This window comes from Mus pahari, chromosome 11, assembly GCF_900095145.1.
Source record: "Mus pahari chromosome 11, PAHARI_EIJ_v1.1, whole genome shotgun sequence".
NCBI classification, from domain to species: Eukaryota; Metazoa; Chordata; class Mammalia; order Rodentia; family Muridae; genus Mus; species Mus pahari.
Window position 1 is genome coordinate 30,610,478 of NC_034600.1, and position 15,272 is coordinate 30,625,749.

General features: G+C 45.5%; 1 protein-coding gene across 1 annotated transcript in view; it reads right to left on the reverse strand.

The window, feature by feature from the left end:
- Map1b (microtubule associated protein 1B) overlaps positions 1-4,709 on the reverse strand; it is a 100,151-nt gene extending 95,442 nt beyond the window's left edge. Inside the window, exon 1 of the mRNA XM_021208259.2 lies at positions 4,306-4,709. Within this exon, the coding sequence (XP_021063918.1) occupies positions 4,306-4,489 (184 nt within the window). The 5' untranslated portion in view covers positions 4,490-4,709. The remainder of the gene's footprint in view (positions 1-4,305) is intronic.
- Between the last annotated feature and the right edge of the window lie 10,563 nt (positions 4,710-15,272).

A 15,272-nucleotide genomic window follows, 5' to 3' on the forward strand; every position in this document is an offset into this window, starting at 1 on the left:
AAAGAAAAAGAAAACAACCTCGTCTTAGATAACATCTTAGAATAGAAGCAAATAGTTATCTATAAGAATTTATTTCTAAATCTAAAAGCTAGAAATTACTTTTAAAAGCAAGCTCTTAGGGAAGATTTACAATAATGACCTTCCATTTGAGGACTAGCTTAGATTTCAGCTAGGATCACAGAGCCCTTAGTGGTAACACCAATTAGGCAGAACAAGCAAAAATCCATCTGCCTCCTGATTTTGGAAGTGTGAAGATGAATATAATAAATGTAACACATTCTAGCATCTCCTTATCTCCTACCATATATGGTTTTCACTTCTTTTTCTTTGCTAGAAGAAAATGAAAATTAAATCCCAAAGCCTTTCTGGGTTCTTCATTTTCTTGCCTACAATTTTGGATAGAACATTTCCACTAACCTGGCATCAGACTATATTACAATGTAACCAGCTTAACTCACACCTAAAGACTCAAGGCAGTGGACACTACACTTATCTATCTTCTCATAAGCACATCTTGCTTATTTCTCATGTCACCTAGAGGGACAGAAGCCTTCTAATCATAATTGAAAGCATCAGACTGACACTTAACATTCAATAGATGACTTGGTTTCTTTAGAAAGAATGGCACGAACTGATGGAAACTCATTGTACAATGTTTTAAATTTCAGTGTGACTGGTATTGTTGTATAAAATCTAGATATTAAAATATACCCAGATGCCAGCATTTTGGTAAGAATAAGTCTATCAGGCTACCTGCACATTGGGGACAATTAGGGAGGGACAAATGAATCAGTCGGTGGTGTCCACTATAGTTTGGGATCAAGTCCTATATAACTACATCAGTGTAGCTGGAACAGTACAAGTGAGCACTGTTGTTTGAAGCTCTGGAGAAGAAATGATCAACCCTGATTTTGTGCTTTTCAAAAACAGCTGAATATTTTTTCCCCTTGGTCTCCAGAAGCACTTAGCATCCATGTGGGGTGTTTCAGGCCTGTTGATTTGCTTCATTATCTACCATCCCTCTGCAGGGGTCTAGATTTATTTATTTATTGCCTTTCTGGTGTGTTCTGGGTAATCAATCAGATGGCCAATATGCCAGACTCCAGGGTCTCCAGCTACACAGTGCCTCCGTCTGGATGGCAAAGGAACGGGAAATAAGAAAGACTAACAGCTGAGAGAAGCTGTTTCCCCAGCCCTCAGGGAGCTCACAAGCTGAGCTTGAGCCCCCAGGAGCAGCTTTTTCTTGCTTCCTGCAACATAGCCTGCAGACACCAGCAACAATAGCAGTGGCACCCTAGTGACCTCTGGAGGAGGCCCAGCTGGGATCAGCCAACTGAAGCAGCGCTGTGCCCCCACCAAGGAAACAGCGCCTGCCTTCCCTGTTGCTAAGTCATCTTAGACTGTCTGAAAAGCTGGGGAAGCAGAATTTTCACTTATCCTTGAAAACCTGGGCAGTGTGAGCTGCATCGGAGACCCAGGAGAGCACTCTCTAGAGGATCAGCAACATCTGTCACTACCCTGGAGGAAATGGCTCTGTTCACACACTTGGTTGATTCTTAATGAGATCGATACAACCATTTCAGAAATCCATTCCAAAAAAAAAGGAAAGAAAGAAAGAAAAAACAAAAAAAGAAAGAAAAAAACCTGACCAAATTAGGGAATTAAAAATCAAAAAAAGCATGGTGATTGCAAAATGAACTTTAGGGATGGTGGGTGGGGTGACTTCTGGGATCCTAGTATATGGCTGTTTCTCAGCTGGACAACACAGGTGTCTTCACTTTGTGAAAATTCAGTGAACTGTTTCTCTGTGGTTTGTGCTTTTCCCTTTCTCTCAAATATCCTTCCTTCCTTCCTTCCTTCCTTCCTTCCTTCCTTCCTTCCTTCCTTCCTTCCTTCCTTCCTTCCTTCCTTCCCTTTCTTTCCTACCTCCTGGTGTTAAGAAGACAAATCTGGATTTAGGACTAAACGCTAGTAAAACCAGAATTCCTTGGCTGCATCTATTTTCTCCTCCATCAGAAAGAGGCTTGAATAAACCCTGGAACGGAACGCGGAAGGAATGATCAAACCCAGTAACAAAACGGGAAGATAAATGTGGTTGCAAGGTGATGGCTGAGCCTCCTCCCTGTACCAAGAGGTGCCCACAAGTAGACGACTTGTTCAAAGACAAGGTCGGAAAACTGCCTGCTGAATCTGTGATGTTAGCCTGCTGGCACTCCCATCTAGACCGGGTCACACAAGTAGTGACACCGCAGTAGCCGTTCTCCTGGCACAGCTTTGCTCCGTGACCTTGAGTCTGTCCCTTACTCTTCCTCCCTCACGTCCGTCCGCCAGCTCTAAAAATGGGCGTGATGATTTCTCTCCTGGCACCACAATGGGTGATTCTGAAAATTCTGGAGATGAAAAAGCACTTCTTAATGGATTATTTCCCAGAAATATTAAGTAAAAAACGATTTAAAAACACCTAGCCATTAATTCCCACAATAGCCACACCCAAAGTCAGTACTTGTGAGTTTTTCCAAGGAGAAAAAACGTGCAAATAAACGAAGTTTGAGAAACAGATCAAAAGCCCATAATCTGAAAATGAAGGATTACTGAGACGTTCAGAAAAAGCATTCCACTTCTGAAAACTCTTATTCTTGATCTTCCCCTCATCCCCCAGATGAAAAATCACGACAGGCTTTCTGCTCACTTTTTTTTTTTTCCTTTTAAGCTGAAAGGGAAAATCCGTGCTTTAAAGTTAAACAAAAGAACCGGGTCTGCAACTCCAGTCCCCACCCTGAAGCCTTTTGTTCTGGGACAAGTGGGCATTTCCAAATGCAGAGGCAGGTGACAAGCTTTTGTTTATTTATTTATTCATCTAAGCCAAAATCACTTCATCCATCTTTTATTGGCGTGATAGGGAGAAGGAAAGGAGGGCTGCGTGAACGCCCTTTGTCCGCCTCGGGCTGCCGTAGAGACCGCAGTGCGGACTGCACCACGCCCACCAGCCGGTGTCTCCTGGCAGAAACGTTTCAGCACCACCCCAAGAGAATAGAGCGCTCAGGCTGGAGCTGCACCCGGACCCGGGGACTTCTGCCAGGGATGAAGTGAAGGGAGGGATGCCGAGGGGGGCGGAATAAGGCAGAGGCTGGAGCTGCCACCGGGGAGTGGGGAGCGCAACAAAACCGCTCACAGCCAAAGGTGGGCGCAAGGCCCCCCGACCGCGCGAGGCTCGGGCAGAGCGAGCATCGTGCCAGCCGGGGGCGCCGCAGTGCGGGGGCAGGTGCGACTGTCCAGCGCGGGCACTGCGGCAGACCGGGTGGGGCTGAAGGGCGGGCCGATCGTTGCCCGCCCAAGGCTGTGCCCTCCCGGACCCTCCCAGCCCCGCCCAGGGTTCCCCGGGAACCGCTATTCCGCTACCGCAGAGCCCGTTCCTGGTGCGCGCAGCAGCCCAAGAGCTGGCCCTACCCTGCCACCCCCTCCTCCCATTCAAGCTACGGCTCCCGAAGCTGAGACTTTTCAAAGGAGCCCACCCACGCAACCTGGGGTCCCATTGTCCTTTCTGAAAGCTGCAGCCAGGACCTCAGGGGCAAGAGCGAGGCTGGGCTTCGTCTAGAAACAGAGCGCAGACGGGTTCCATGCCTGTATCCTCGGGGGCTGGGGGGGGGGGGGGCGACCGGGCGTGGCCCTAAGACTAGCCTAGTCATTCCCAGGAAAGAAAGGATCGGCAAGTTTTAAGTCAGAAAAAGCATTCTCCATTCTCAGAGGTGTGTGTGTGTGTGTGTGTGTGTGTGTGTGTGTGTGTGTGTGTGTGTCGGGGGCGGGGGCGGGGGCGGGGAGCACGAGGTGACTGTGATAAAGACGATTCCCATGCGGGTCTTGGCACATGGTGTTTTGACCCCAGGTTTTCGGGTAAGGGGCGGTGGGTCCCAGCCTTTGGCTAGGGCGAGAGAGGAGCTGAAAGAAGAGGTTTTGCTAGGCTCACCCCACCCTTTCTCCGCCTGCGGTTGCGGTTTTATTATGGCCTCCGCTCCGCTGACACCTGCATTTCACTGAGCACCAGAGGAGGTAGCCAAGTCGGCGGTGGCCACGGACCCAGCCAGGTGACCTATCCCTCAGGGCTATTATAAAGATCCTCTCTCTGGGTCTCAAATAAAATAATTTAGAAATTAGCTCAGAAAAAGAGTCCAGATGGAGTGTGGGAGGTGGCCCGGAGAGGCGTGGGTGCGGGGCGTGCGGGAGAACAAGGTGGCCGTCGCGCCCTGGGTGGGGTCGTGCTGGCGCGTCTCCCCACTCACGCCCCTGGGGGGCCTCGGGACCGCTTACCCAGCTCGATGTTGCCGATGGCACGCCTCAGGTGCTCTTCGGTCACCGTCTCGCCGACCACCACCAGCAAGTAGAACTTGCTGTCTAGGAAGCGGTGCGACAGGCTGGGCGAGGTGGACGCCACCGGGTTGCCGATGCTGCCCGATGGCTCCGGCTCGGTGGCTTCCACCACCACGGTCGCCATCCTGCCGGCTCTGCTGAAGCCTGAGAGAAGTGTTCCTCTCCCGCCGCTCCTCTGCTCTGCGGCAGGAGAAAGGATTATCTCCGAAGGTGCTGTCTCCGCTCCGCCCCCTGCGTCCCCCCCTCCTCCCGGCGCGCGTCGCCTCCCCCTCCGCCCTCTCCCTGCGCGGAAGAGAGGAGCGGGGAATGAGAGGCCGAGGAGGCGGTGCCGTTTATATGGAGACTAGGCTAGGAGCCTGGGAGGAAGAGGAGGAGGAAAGGACCACCCGGCACGTCCTAGTGGTGGCTGCCTCCACTCCTCCAGCCCTTAGCCCAGGGCTGATGTCATCTGCAGCAAATCATTTCGCCGGCGGCCCGGAAGCTGGAAGGACGAGGTGTGTGGACAATGGTCTGGGCAGGGCCAGGAGCCAGGCTCTAGGGGACCCAAAGAACTCTGCTGCAGCCCCGAGGGGCTTCTGCACCACCACCCTTACATACACACACCTTCTTTGCCCCAAACCGTCTACCTGGCTCTGCCGGGGAGTGGGGATGACTTCCTGTTTCAGAGCGGGAGTATGTCCTGAGTCAGAACGCACATCTTCGGCCTGTGCCTCATTCACACTCAGAATTTGAGTGGCTGCTGCAGTCACAGTGGGCGCTGGGTTGAGGGTACCCCGCCCAAGAACACAAACCTGCCTTTTTGACTTTGTAGATATAGAAAGGTGTATTTGTCCATTTTTTTTTTAAACAACAGGAATATTTATCACCTTCGCTTAAAAGAGACTTTGCAAGACCTAAGCCTAATTTGTTCAGACTCGTCTGGAAGGACTAATGCTGAAAAAAGAACTGGGTTTTGGTGCTCATGGGAAATGAATGAGAAGAGGCAGACATATTATGCTAGATACAGATTTCTTAATATGCTGAACAGATAGCATCAGGCATAACAAAGAATAGAGAAGATACTGTCTCTGCCCAGCAGGATTACAGCGACTATAATGTGCTTTTCAGTTCCTTGGGGGATACACAGGCAAAATTATTTTGTGTGACAATGATGTCTTTTAAGATACATGTAGCTTTGGGAGTTTTTATTGCTTTTGTCTATATTTAGAAGAGCTCATAATAATGTTTCTAAAAGCCATCGTAAACATTCATTTCTCACAAATCTAATGAGTACATTTCTGTATTAGGGCAGAAGAGGAGGGCAAACACCTCATCATCATAAAAACGGGATCGTTTTAGGGGAGAAAAATAGATGGCATTAGATGGAATAGGAAAAAAGCCTTCTATTTTCATCTAAAATAACTAATATTGGAGTATATATAATAGTTTTAATTTATACTAAATATAACATACTAAATAGCAGTTCAGAATATACTAGTCAATATACCTTTAACACCGGAGTGTATACCAGTTTTAAAATACCAACTGGAGGGGTTGTATCTCAGCTGGTAGACTTCACGTCCATGGCAGCATCAGAAGTGCTGGGCAACGTAGTCCCAGCACTCAGGTGGTGCAGACAGGGAGGATCAAAAGTTCAAGGTCATCCTTAGCTGATGAGTTCAAGATCAGCCTGGATACATAAGACCCTGTTTAAAAATAAAACAGAACAAACAAAACCTATTGTGAGACTTTCACAATAACCCAGTGTCTTAGGTGTTGACTCCCACGATTTACTTGTCATAGGCCTTTTTTTTGCCCCGTTTCTTTCTTGAAACCTGGGTAGACGACACTCGGCGAGTAGCCAAACACTACACTATCTGATCAGTCTTGACTACAGATAATGTCTGACCTATGACACTAGGGGTCTGCAGTAAGCTTGCCGCAGAGACTTGGTCACAATTGAACAAGTTTAAACAGGATATCCAGTTACTCTTAGGAAAGGACAGCAGGATGATCTGTGGTGGAGATGAGGAGGCAAAGAACATCTTTTTGGAGGTCAACCACCAAGGTGGCTTCTTCTAGTGAGTTTTCCTCCGTTGCTCTGAACCGCCATTACTCCTATGCATATACAAGTGTTTGTGTTGTTTTATGTCACAAATTCCTGTGAGGGATTGTTTGGGGACGGGGAGATTGATTTTTGCCCACAGCTTCCTAAGTTTCAGACCATGGTCTGTTGCCTCCATTTCTGTGGGCAGAACTTCGTGGTGGAGGGACCATGCAGTGGGAAGGCCGCTCACCTCCTCATGGGCAGGAAACAAAGATATTTCTCCTTTATTCTATCTGAGCCCAGCCTATGAGGTACTGCTGCCCACATCCAGGGTGGTTCTTATCCCATTAGCTAATCCTCTTTGGAAACACCTCAACAGATATACCCAGAGCTGTGCTTTACTAACAACTCTCAACCCAATCAAGTTAATAATCAAGTTGACAGCAGTGTTCCTTTACCTCGTTAAATGTATTTTGGAACAAAAGTCTACATTTTTGTGTTCATGGAAACACGTCACAAAAAAAAAAAAAATAAGAGGTAGCTCTGAAAATATACAGAATGAAAATAAGATAATAATTAAATTTCTGCTACATATTGTTACTATATGATCAGGACTGAGCCTGAGGTATGTACTATCCAGGATAAAAAAAACAGACGTGTTGAAATATCCTAACACCTAACTGAATTGTTCCATATCTTGCAATAGATTGTTGGATGAAAGATGCAAGATGTCAATGAGATGACTCAGTAGGAAAAAGAACTTGCTGCCAAGCCTGGGGACCTACTAAGTTCCATCCCAGGACCCACCCAATGAGAGGAGGGAGCATACTACTGTGAATTGTCCTGTGACCTCCACGCACATTAGTTAGTTAATTTTAACAAGTGCAATAGAAGAAAGAGCTTCCTCACTGTGGCACTCTGTCCAAGAAAGCCACGACCAGGATCCACCCCATTCTTTGCCCATCCTTTGCAATCCAGAGATATTATGGCAGAACACAGACTAGCAATGGCTACTTTACATGCAGTCAACTAACTTGACTCTTTTTAATGTCCAGTCCCTTTGTGGAAGAAGTGGGAAGAACTGGATCTTTGTGACTATGTGAGGTAAGAGTAAAGAATAGAGACTTCAGAAGCACTTACCCCAGGGTAGGGATCAGCTTAAGCATCAAGGCATGGCTGATTAAATGATACCCCCGCCCCCATTTCCTTAGACAACGGAGTAAAAGTTAGCCTTACAAAATGTACAGGTGACCCCTCTACCAACACCTCTGGGAAAAAAATAAAAACAAAATCCAACATGGTCAGCCACTCTTCTAAGTTAGAGAAGTCCCCACTCCCGAGACAAAGGAGATAGTTGTCAAGAGAAAGAAAATGCCCCCACAAGGAAGCCTGCCTGTATCACCAGCTATTAGTGACTACACTTGAGTGTCCCAAAGGCTCTGCAAACTCAGTCGGCTCCAGGCCGGAATCATCTTCACCCTCTAGATCTGATCTCGCACATCTGTTCCATTGAACAGTAACACATCTATCCCACACCGCAAGGTGGAAACCGTGCACACATCTGGAACCCTTCCCTGGACCTGGCTGAAAGTGCAGCCAGCGCTATGTGGAGTCTGGTGAGTCGCACTTCCACCTTCTAGATGTCTCCTCAACCATCCACCTCTCTCCATTATCACAGCCCTAGTCCTCGCCATGATGAGAGGTTACATATATATATATGTTAAAAAAATAGTTCTGGAGTAAACGTCTCCCTCATCCAGGCATGTTGGAGATGAACTGGGGGCCTTTAGTCCCAACACTCAGGAGGTAGAGGCAGGTAGATCTCTGAGTTCGAGGCCAGCCTGATCTACAGAGTGAGTTCCAGGATAGTCATGGCTACACAGAGAAACCCTGTCTCAGAAAACAGAACAAAACAAAACAAAAAAGGAATATGAAAATTCTAATCTTATAATATTTTATTATTTATTTGACAGCAAGAAGAATCCTTACCTTGTCAGTTGGTTAACCTAAGATATAGTTTATGTAGCAAAGAAGGACAAAGGACAAAGGACTCTTTATTTACTAATTTTCAACATTGTTCATTCTATACCATTCTCCCAAAGCAACTGCTATTCTTCTAGCATTAAGATCTACCGTAGAAGCCTGGGGAGGCTGCTTCCTATGGCCAGGCAGGAACTCCAGGGGAGCAATAAGGGCACCAATCCACCCACAAAACTTTTGACCCAATACTTGTCCTGTTTACAAGAAATGCAAGAATTGGAGATGGAGCAGGGAATGTCCAACCAATAACCTGTCCAACTTGAGACCTGTCTCATGGGCAAACACCAAATCCCTGACACTATTAATGATACTGTCATGCTTGCTGACAGGAGTCTAGCATGGCTGTCCTCTGAGAGTACCCACCCACTAACGGACTTAGACACAGGCATACCCCACAGCCAAACAGAGGGTGGAGCTTGAGGACTGTTATGGAAGAACAGAAGAAAGTATTGCAGCCACAAAGGGGATAGGAAAGTCCACAGGAAGACCAACAGAGTCAACTAACCTGGACCCTTGGGGCTCTCAAGGACTGAACCACCAACCAAAGACCATACATAGGCTGGACCTAGGCCTCCCTGTTCATGTACAGCAGATGTGGAGCTTGGTGTTCATGTGGGTTCTGAACAACTAGAACAGGGCTGTCCCAAAAGCTGTTCCCTGACTGTGGGATATGTTCTTCTAGCTGGACTGCCTTGTCTGGCCTCAGTGGGAGTGGAAGTGCCTAATCTTTCAGAGACTTGAAGTGCCAGGGTTGGGAGGATTCCCAGGGTGGAACCCCATTAGCTCAGAGGAGAAGATGGGGGAGAGGGGAAGTAGGAAGAATTATGAGAGGGAGCGGCTAGGCAGTGAGCAGGATGTAAAGCGAATAAGTAAAAAATTAATTAAGTAATTAATTAAAATCTACCATAGAGCTGTTATTCTTACTGATACTCATTGCCCCTTCTTGGCCAGCAGTATATAGAATACTACCCCCTTACCTTGTATTATCCTCAGAACCTGGATTTATCTGTCTCTCTCTCTAAGAAGCCCACACTACTTAATTAAAAATAGGACTTAGAGATCTTGACCATCTTGGTCTTCATTTTCAGTAAACATATATAAGGGATCTTGTTTTTTAAAGATGAGAAAACCCTAAGGGTTGACCCTAACACAGGTCAAGGCCACAGGGTCTGCTTGTTCTTCACCTTTGTCCTACACCTGGCCTTTAATTTCTCAGAGACAAGGGCAGGTTAGAGCGGAGAGCACCCGCTTTTCCCTGCCTTATACTCACAGTACTGTAGATTTAAAAACGCAACACTTTAGGCAGCCATATGGTCACTACAAAACGACTTAAATATTTTCACAGTTGTTTTTGTTCTTAGCATGTATCACACTAGAAAACCGAAACACTGGCATGGTCATTCCTTCCTGCTTTCCGTCACTGTGAACCCAGCCCTGTCCCCCTGTCGGGACAGTAGCAAGATACCAATATCAACAGCATTACCAAAAGCAGCTTGCAATTTCTTTTGGCAATTTCCTTTTTCAATAGCTCTCTCCCCAAGGCATACAGTTTTATGTAGTCTAATTAATTAATTCCTTTTTATAGGATGATGCCATTAACTCAATACATAGATTCATTGGTTTCATTTGCAGTATTTCTGAGCTGAATTTTAAATTCAATTTTGCTTTATAATTATGAATATATGGTTTCAAGGCCAAATTTATAAGACAATTTGTACCCAGACGACTTGAGTATCTACTTATATTCCCTGTACCATGCCCCCTGACTTTCCTTAGAGGCACACTCTGCCGATCTATCTACCCCATCCCTCCACCTCACCCCTCCAGCCCACCCCCATCCTGGTTGTCTGGGCTTATTTAGTCCTTTCTTTTAAAAATCTAAATACAGGGCTGAGGGTGTAGCTCCTTGGCAGAGCACATACTTAGCTTGCTAAACCCTAGAGTCAAGGCAAACAAACAAAACAGCAATAAACCAGTAAATGCACACTACATAATAATGTATCCTGGTGTGAAACATATATGTGTGTGTGTATATATATATATATATGAATGAGGTATATACCTCATTCTTTTCTGTTGTTACATAGTAATCCATTAGGTTTATATGTAACTTACTGATGAGAATCCATTGTTGGTAGACATTTGGGCTATCTCTAACTTGATTTATATTGTAAACAATATTTGTATCAGTTACTTTTCTTCTTCAACAAAAGCAGCTTGAGGAAGGAAGGACTTCATTTTGGCTCATAGTTTGAGGGTACAGTCCCTCCTGCTGGGGAAAGCGTGGGAGAAAGATCAGTTCCAGATGTGGAGGCAAGAGCCTGAGACAGCTGGTCTTGCATGTCCGCAGTGAGACAGGAGAGAGAAGGGATTGCTCACACTCTGGTCAACGTCTTGTTTTTCCCTTTTCTTCATTCTAGGGCTTTGCCCTTGAGAAGGCGCTGACCCATGTTCAAGGTGGGTCTTTCCTGTTCAGATATGCCTACCGAAGATGGATTTCAAAGGGATTCTATGGGCCTTTCTTCCCAATGATGGACAACTAGGCCATCTTCTGCTACATATGCAGCTAGAGACATGAGCTCTGGAGGTACTGGTTAGTTCATATTGTTGTTTCATCTGTAGGGGAGCAGGGGGGGGTATAGGGAATTTTCGGAATAGCATTTGAAATGTAAGTAAAGAAAATATCTAATAAAGGAAAAAATATAAAAAAATGGGAAAAACTATTTTAGGTATGTACAGTGAAGTAATAAATCTATATCTAAAACTCAAAAAAAAAAGGGGGGGGGGATTCTATATCCTGTCAGGCTAACAGTGAAGATAGTCATCACAGTAATTATTAGCATTGTTTTCTCCCTTTGTAACAGGGTCACCTGGCTGGCTAACCCTCAGCCAATCTGTGATCCCACAGCTCAAGGAGAACAATTCTACCTGATTGGTCATTTTACTTCACTCCTCTTGAAATCTCATATTATCTTTAGAATAAAAACCAAACTAATACTATCTCTCCTCTTCTTCCTCCTCCTCCTCCTCCTCCTCCTCTTCCTCCTCCTCCTCCTCCTCTTCCTCATCTTTCTTTTCTTTTGTTCAGGTTTGTTGGCTTTGTTTGTTTTGAGACAGAATCTCACTATGTAACTTTGGTTTAGACAATGGAGATCCACCTGCCTCTACCTCCCAAGTGCTAAGTTAAAGGCCTGTGCCACTATGCCTAACCCAAGACCAAACTTCTTAACATGGCCTACAAGGACCCCCCCACACACACACACACACAAATTATCTAGCCCCTGCTTATTTACCCTGGGCTACCTGTACTCCAGCTATGCCCTTGTCTTTTAGCCTCAGCCACCCTGGCCCCTGCTCAGCTTTTCCTTCCTCCCCATGTAGACCCTTTTGCCTGGCACTGGCTGCTTCACCTCTCCTAGTTAATATGGCTTAACCCCACAGGTGGTACCTCTGCTGTCACTTCTGTGGGGAAGCCACTCCAGCCAACCTTTTTATACGCACTTGAACCACCAGGCCTCAGTTATCTGCAGTACTTAATTTATCACCTATGTAAGCGATTTCTAAAATCTGTTTGTCTTCTCCCTAGACTCTGTGTACACTCTAGGATGTGTGAAGAAGGCCATGTCTTTACTTCTGAAGAGCTCCCTCGAAACACACACACACACACACACACACTCACACACATACACACACACACACACACACACACACACACGCAGGCATGCAGGCTTGTAGGCACTCATACACAAACATCACAAACATACCAGCTCACTTCAGTGTTCCTAGTGCCCCAAGGAGGGTCTGTGTTCATTTAGTAACTGAAAACCCTCGCTGATGACAAAAACCGTGGCATTTGTGGGTTGTGCCACTGTGCTAAGGTTGATTGCTGGCCTTGAGTTAATTCCCACCAACATGCTAAGCACTTGATAATGTGGGATTTTCTTGTTGTTTTGTGTTTTTAAGAAAGAAAGAATACAAAGCTGGGTGGGTAGAAAGATGAGGGAGGAGCTAGGGAAAGTTGGAAGAAGGAAAAAATATCAAAATATGTCGGTGGCAATTCTTAAAGACTAAGTAAAAGCATCATTTAAATTTGGAACGACTCTAGAATGTAATTCAAGGGCTCATTTAGCAATAAGGACGTAGGCTGGATTTGCTCAGCATCAATGTGCCTTGCCTGCCCAAATTCTAAGCTAGCTATAGAAAAACAGCAAAGTTTGGGAAGAAATAAGAAATTAGGGAAATGATTTATAATGTATGAGCTATTAGAGGCAATTTTAATAGTATTATGTGCTGCGTCATTGGCAGGGCTACTGTTCTCTGCGGGCCATTTGCAGTATTTCTACAGGGCATTTCTGTAAATTCAACGCTCATAACCTCAGCTACAGAGAAGTGTCTTGCACTCACTTATATTTAATTATGTTTGCCTGGGAAATTGCCTCTTTTGGTACAATGCTGAGAGGGGAGGGAATGTCACCTCAGGAGGCAACTGTGGTAACATCCCTTTTAGCTGCATGAACTGACCAGCCTTCTTCAACGGCAAAGGAATGGTCAACATAAAAACCTACAACTGGATAGAGCAGTGTGTGTGTGTGTGTGTGTGTGTGTGTGTGCATGTATGTGTGTTTAAAAATATAAATGTGGGCTGGTGAGATGGCTCAGTGGGTAAGAGCACCAACTGCTCTTCCGAAGGTCATGAGTTCAAATCCCAGCAACCATATAGTGGCTCACAACCATCCGCAATGAGATCTAACGCCCTTTTTTGGAGTGTCTGAAGATAGCTACTTATATAAAATAAATAAATAAATCTTAAAAAAAATGTAAACACATGTGTTTACACACATGTATATATGTATACACACATATACATGTATATATGTATACACACATATATACATTATATATGCATACACACATATACATGTATATATATGTGTAGCTCCTCCCCCAAGTCAATAATATTTTACATATGGTTCTTTAAAAGTGTTTCTTTTTTGAAGCTCTGTACTGATATGGGAAGCTCAACCTCATTTTCGAATCTCCTGCACAGGAAGCCACAGTCTGATTTGTCCGCCGTTCATTTGCTCTTTCCCATCTGCAGACCTTCAGCAGATCTCTGCTTTCTTCAAACTGAAGTGGCAATGGCCGTGTGTCTATGTGGGTTCAGCTCTCTGGGCACAGACGCCTGGAGTAGAGCAGATAGGCTAAATGTGCTACCTTGTTTTAACATGAGCTGCCTCCTCCTGTCAAGAAACCTCAAGGGAAGTCAGCTGCTGAGATCCTGCCACATTACCACCTCTTCGTCCAAATCCAAGGGTTTTCCTCGTAACAGATAGTCTTATAAAAAAAAAAATCAAGTTTTTATTTGCCCCCACCCATTAATCTTTTAAATCACATTTCTTCTGTTTTATCAGTTAAATGCATGCTCTTAAATCTCTCTCTCTCTCTCTCTCTCTCTCTCTCTCTCTCTCTTCCTTTTGGGTTGCTAGCTTGTGTTGCTATTGTTGTCTTGTTTTTGATAATTTCTTAAGTGTTACGTGTGTGGATGTATCTGACTAGGAGGAGGGGTGAGTATGCACATGGTATACACTTTCAAGAGTAGGGTTTTTTTCCCTCCTACTCTGTGGGCGCTGGGTATTGAACTCGGGTCATCAGGTTTGGCAGCCTGTGCCTCCACCTGCTGAGCCATCTGGCTGGCCTGTTTGGTTTTTCTTTTTGAGAGAGGATTTGACGCATAGAACTCACTATGTAGCCGAAGCGGCTTGGCTGAACTATTGGTTTGATTGCAGGGATCTCAATACATCAGGATAAGCAAGCTCCTCTAGGAGGAGGTGCAAGGTTTTAGATTGGGAGTCATCAAGACAGGACAGTGCAGTTAAGATTTATCCCTGCAAAGGAACTCTACGCGTGTTGCCAGTGTTTCCTCTCTGTGTTGAATTTGTGTTTTGGTCCGTTTTTGACTGCTTTGACCTTCCCAGTTCAACCAACCTTATAAGGAAAAAAGTTATTGGTGAGTTATTAGGGTATAGTTTTCCCCAAACCTTAGCATTCTAATAATTTTAGAGAAATGTTCAATTAAGAGGGTATCAGGAAGAAATATTTAAAATTGGCCTAGAAGAATGGCTTGGGTTTTTTGTTTGTTTGGTTTTTGTTTTTTTGTTTTTGTTCGTTTTTTTTGTTTTGTAACAGGCATAGAGAGAGGACATCTTCATGAAGGGACAGAATGTGCAAAGCCAGCCAGCAGGGACACACTGAGCTCACCCCTGAAAATAGCTGGTGCTTCCCTCCTTCCTTTTATATAGGAAGCAATGGCGGTGAGCCGAACAACCTGTCCTTCGCCTTGCTGGCGATCTTCTCCACACACCCTCGTTCTAGTCATGAAGGGCAGGCATACCCGTTGCCTTTGACCAATGGGTAGAGTTCCTTTGTGTGGGTAAATCTTACTGTGTCGTGGCTGTGGCTGACTTGATGGCTCCCAATCTCAAATAGCAGTGCTGTAGTTAGGAACAAATCAGACAATGCAAGCTACACTGCAGCCTTTGGCATTTCTCTCCGCGGGGGAGAGGGGGAGGGGGGTGGGGGAGGGGAACGGGGTTGGGGTGGGGATGCTTCAGAAATTGCTGAGTCAAGGGGAGCACATTTGTAATATTGAAAGATGGTGAAAACTTGCCTCCTTCACATTTTGTGTCAGTATGCACTCTCCCAGTGGCAGACACCTGAGCTGCTTCTCGACATGCAAGAATGTTTAAACCTTATTTGTTCCAGTGTTATAGATAATAAATAGTATCTCTATGATTTCAGTCTCTCTCTCTCTCTCTCTCTCTCTCTCTCTCTCTCTCTCTCT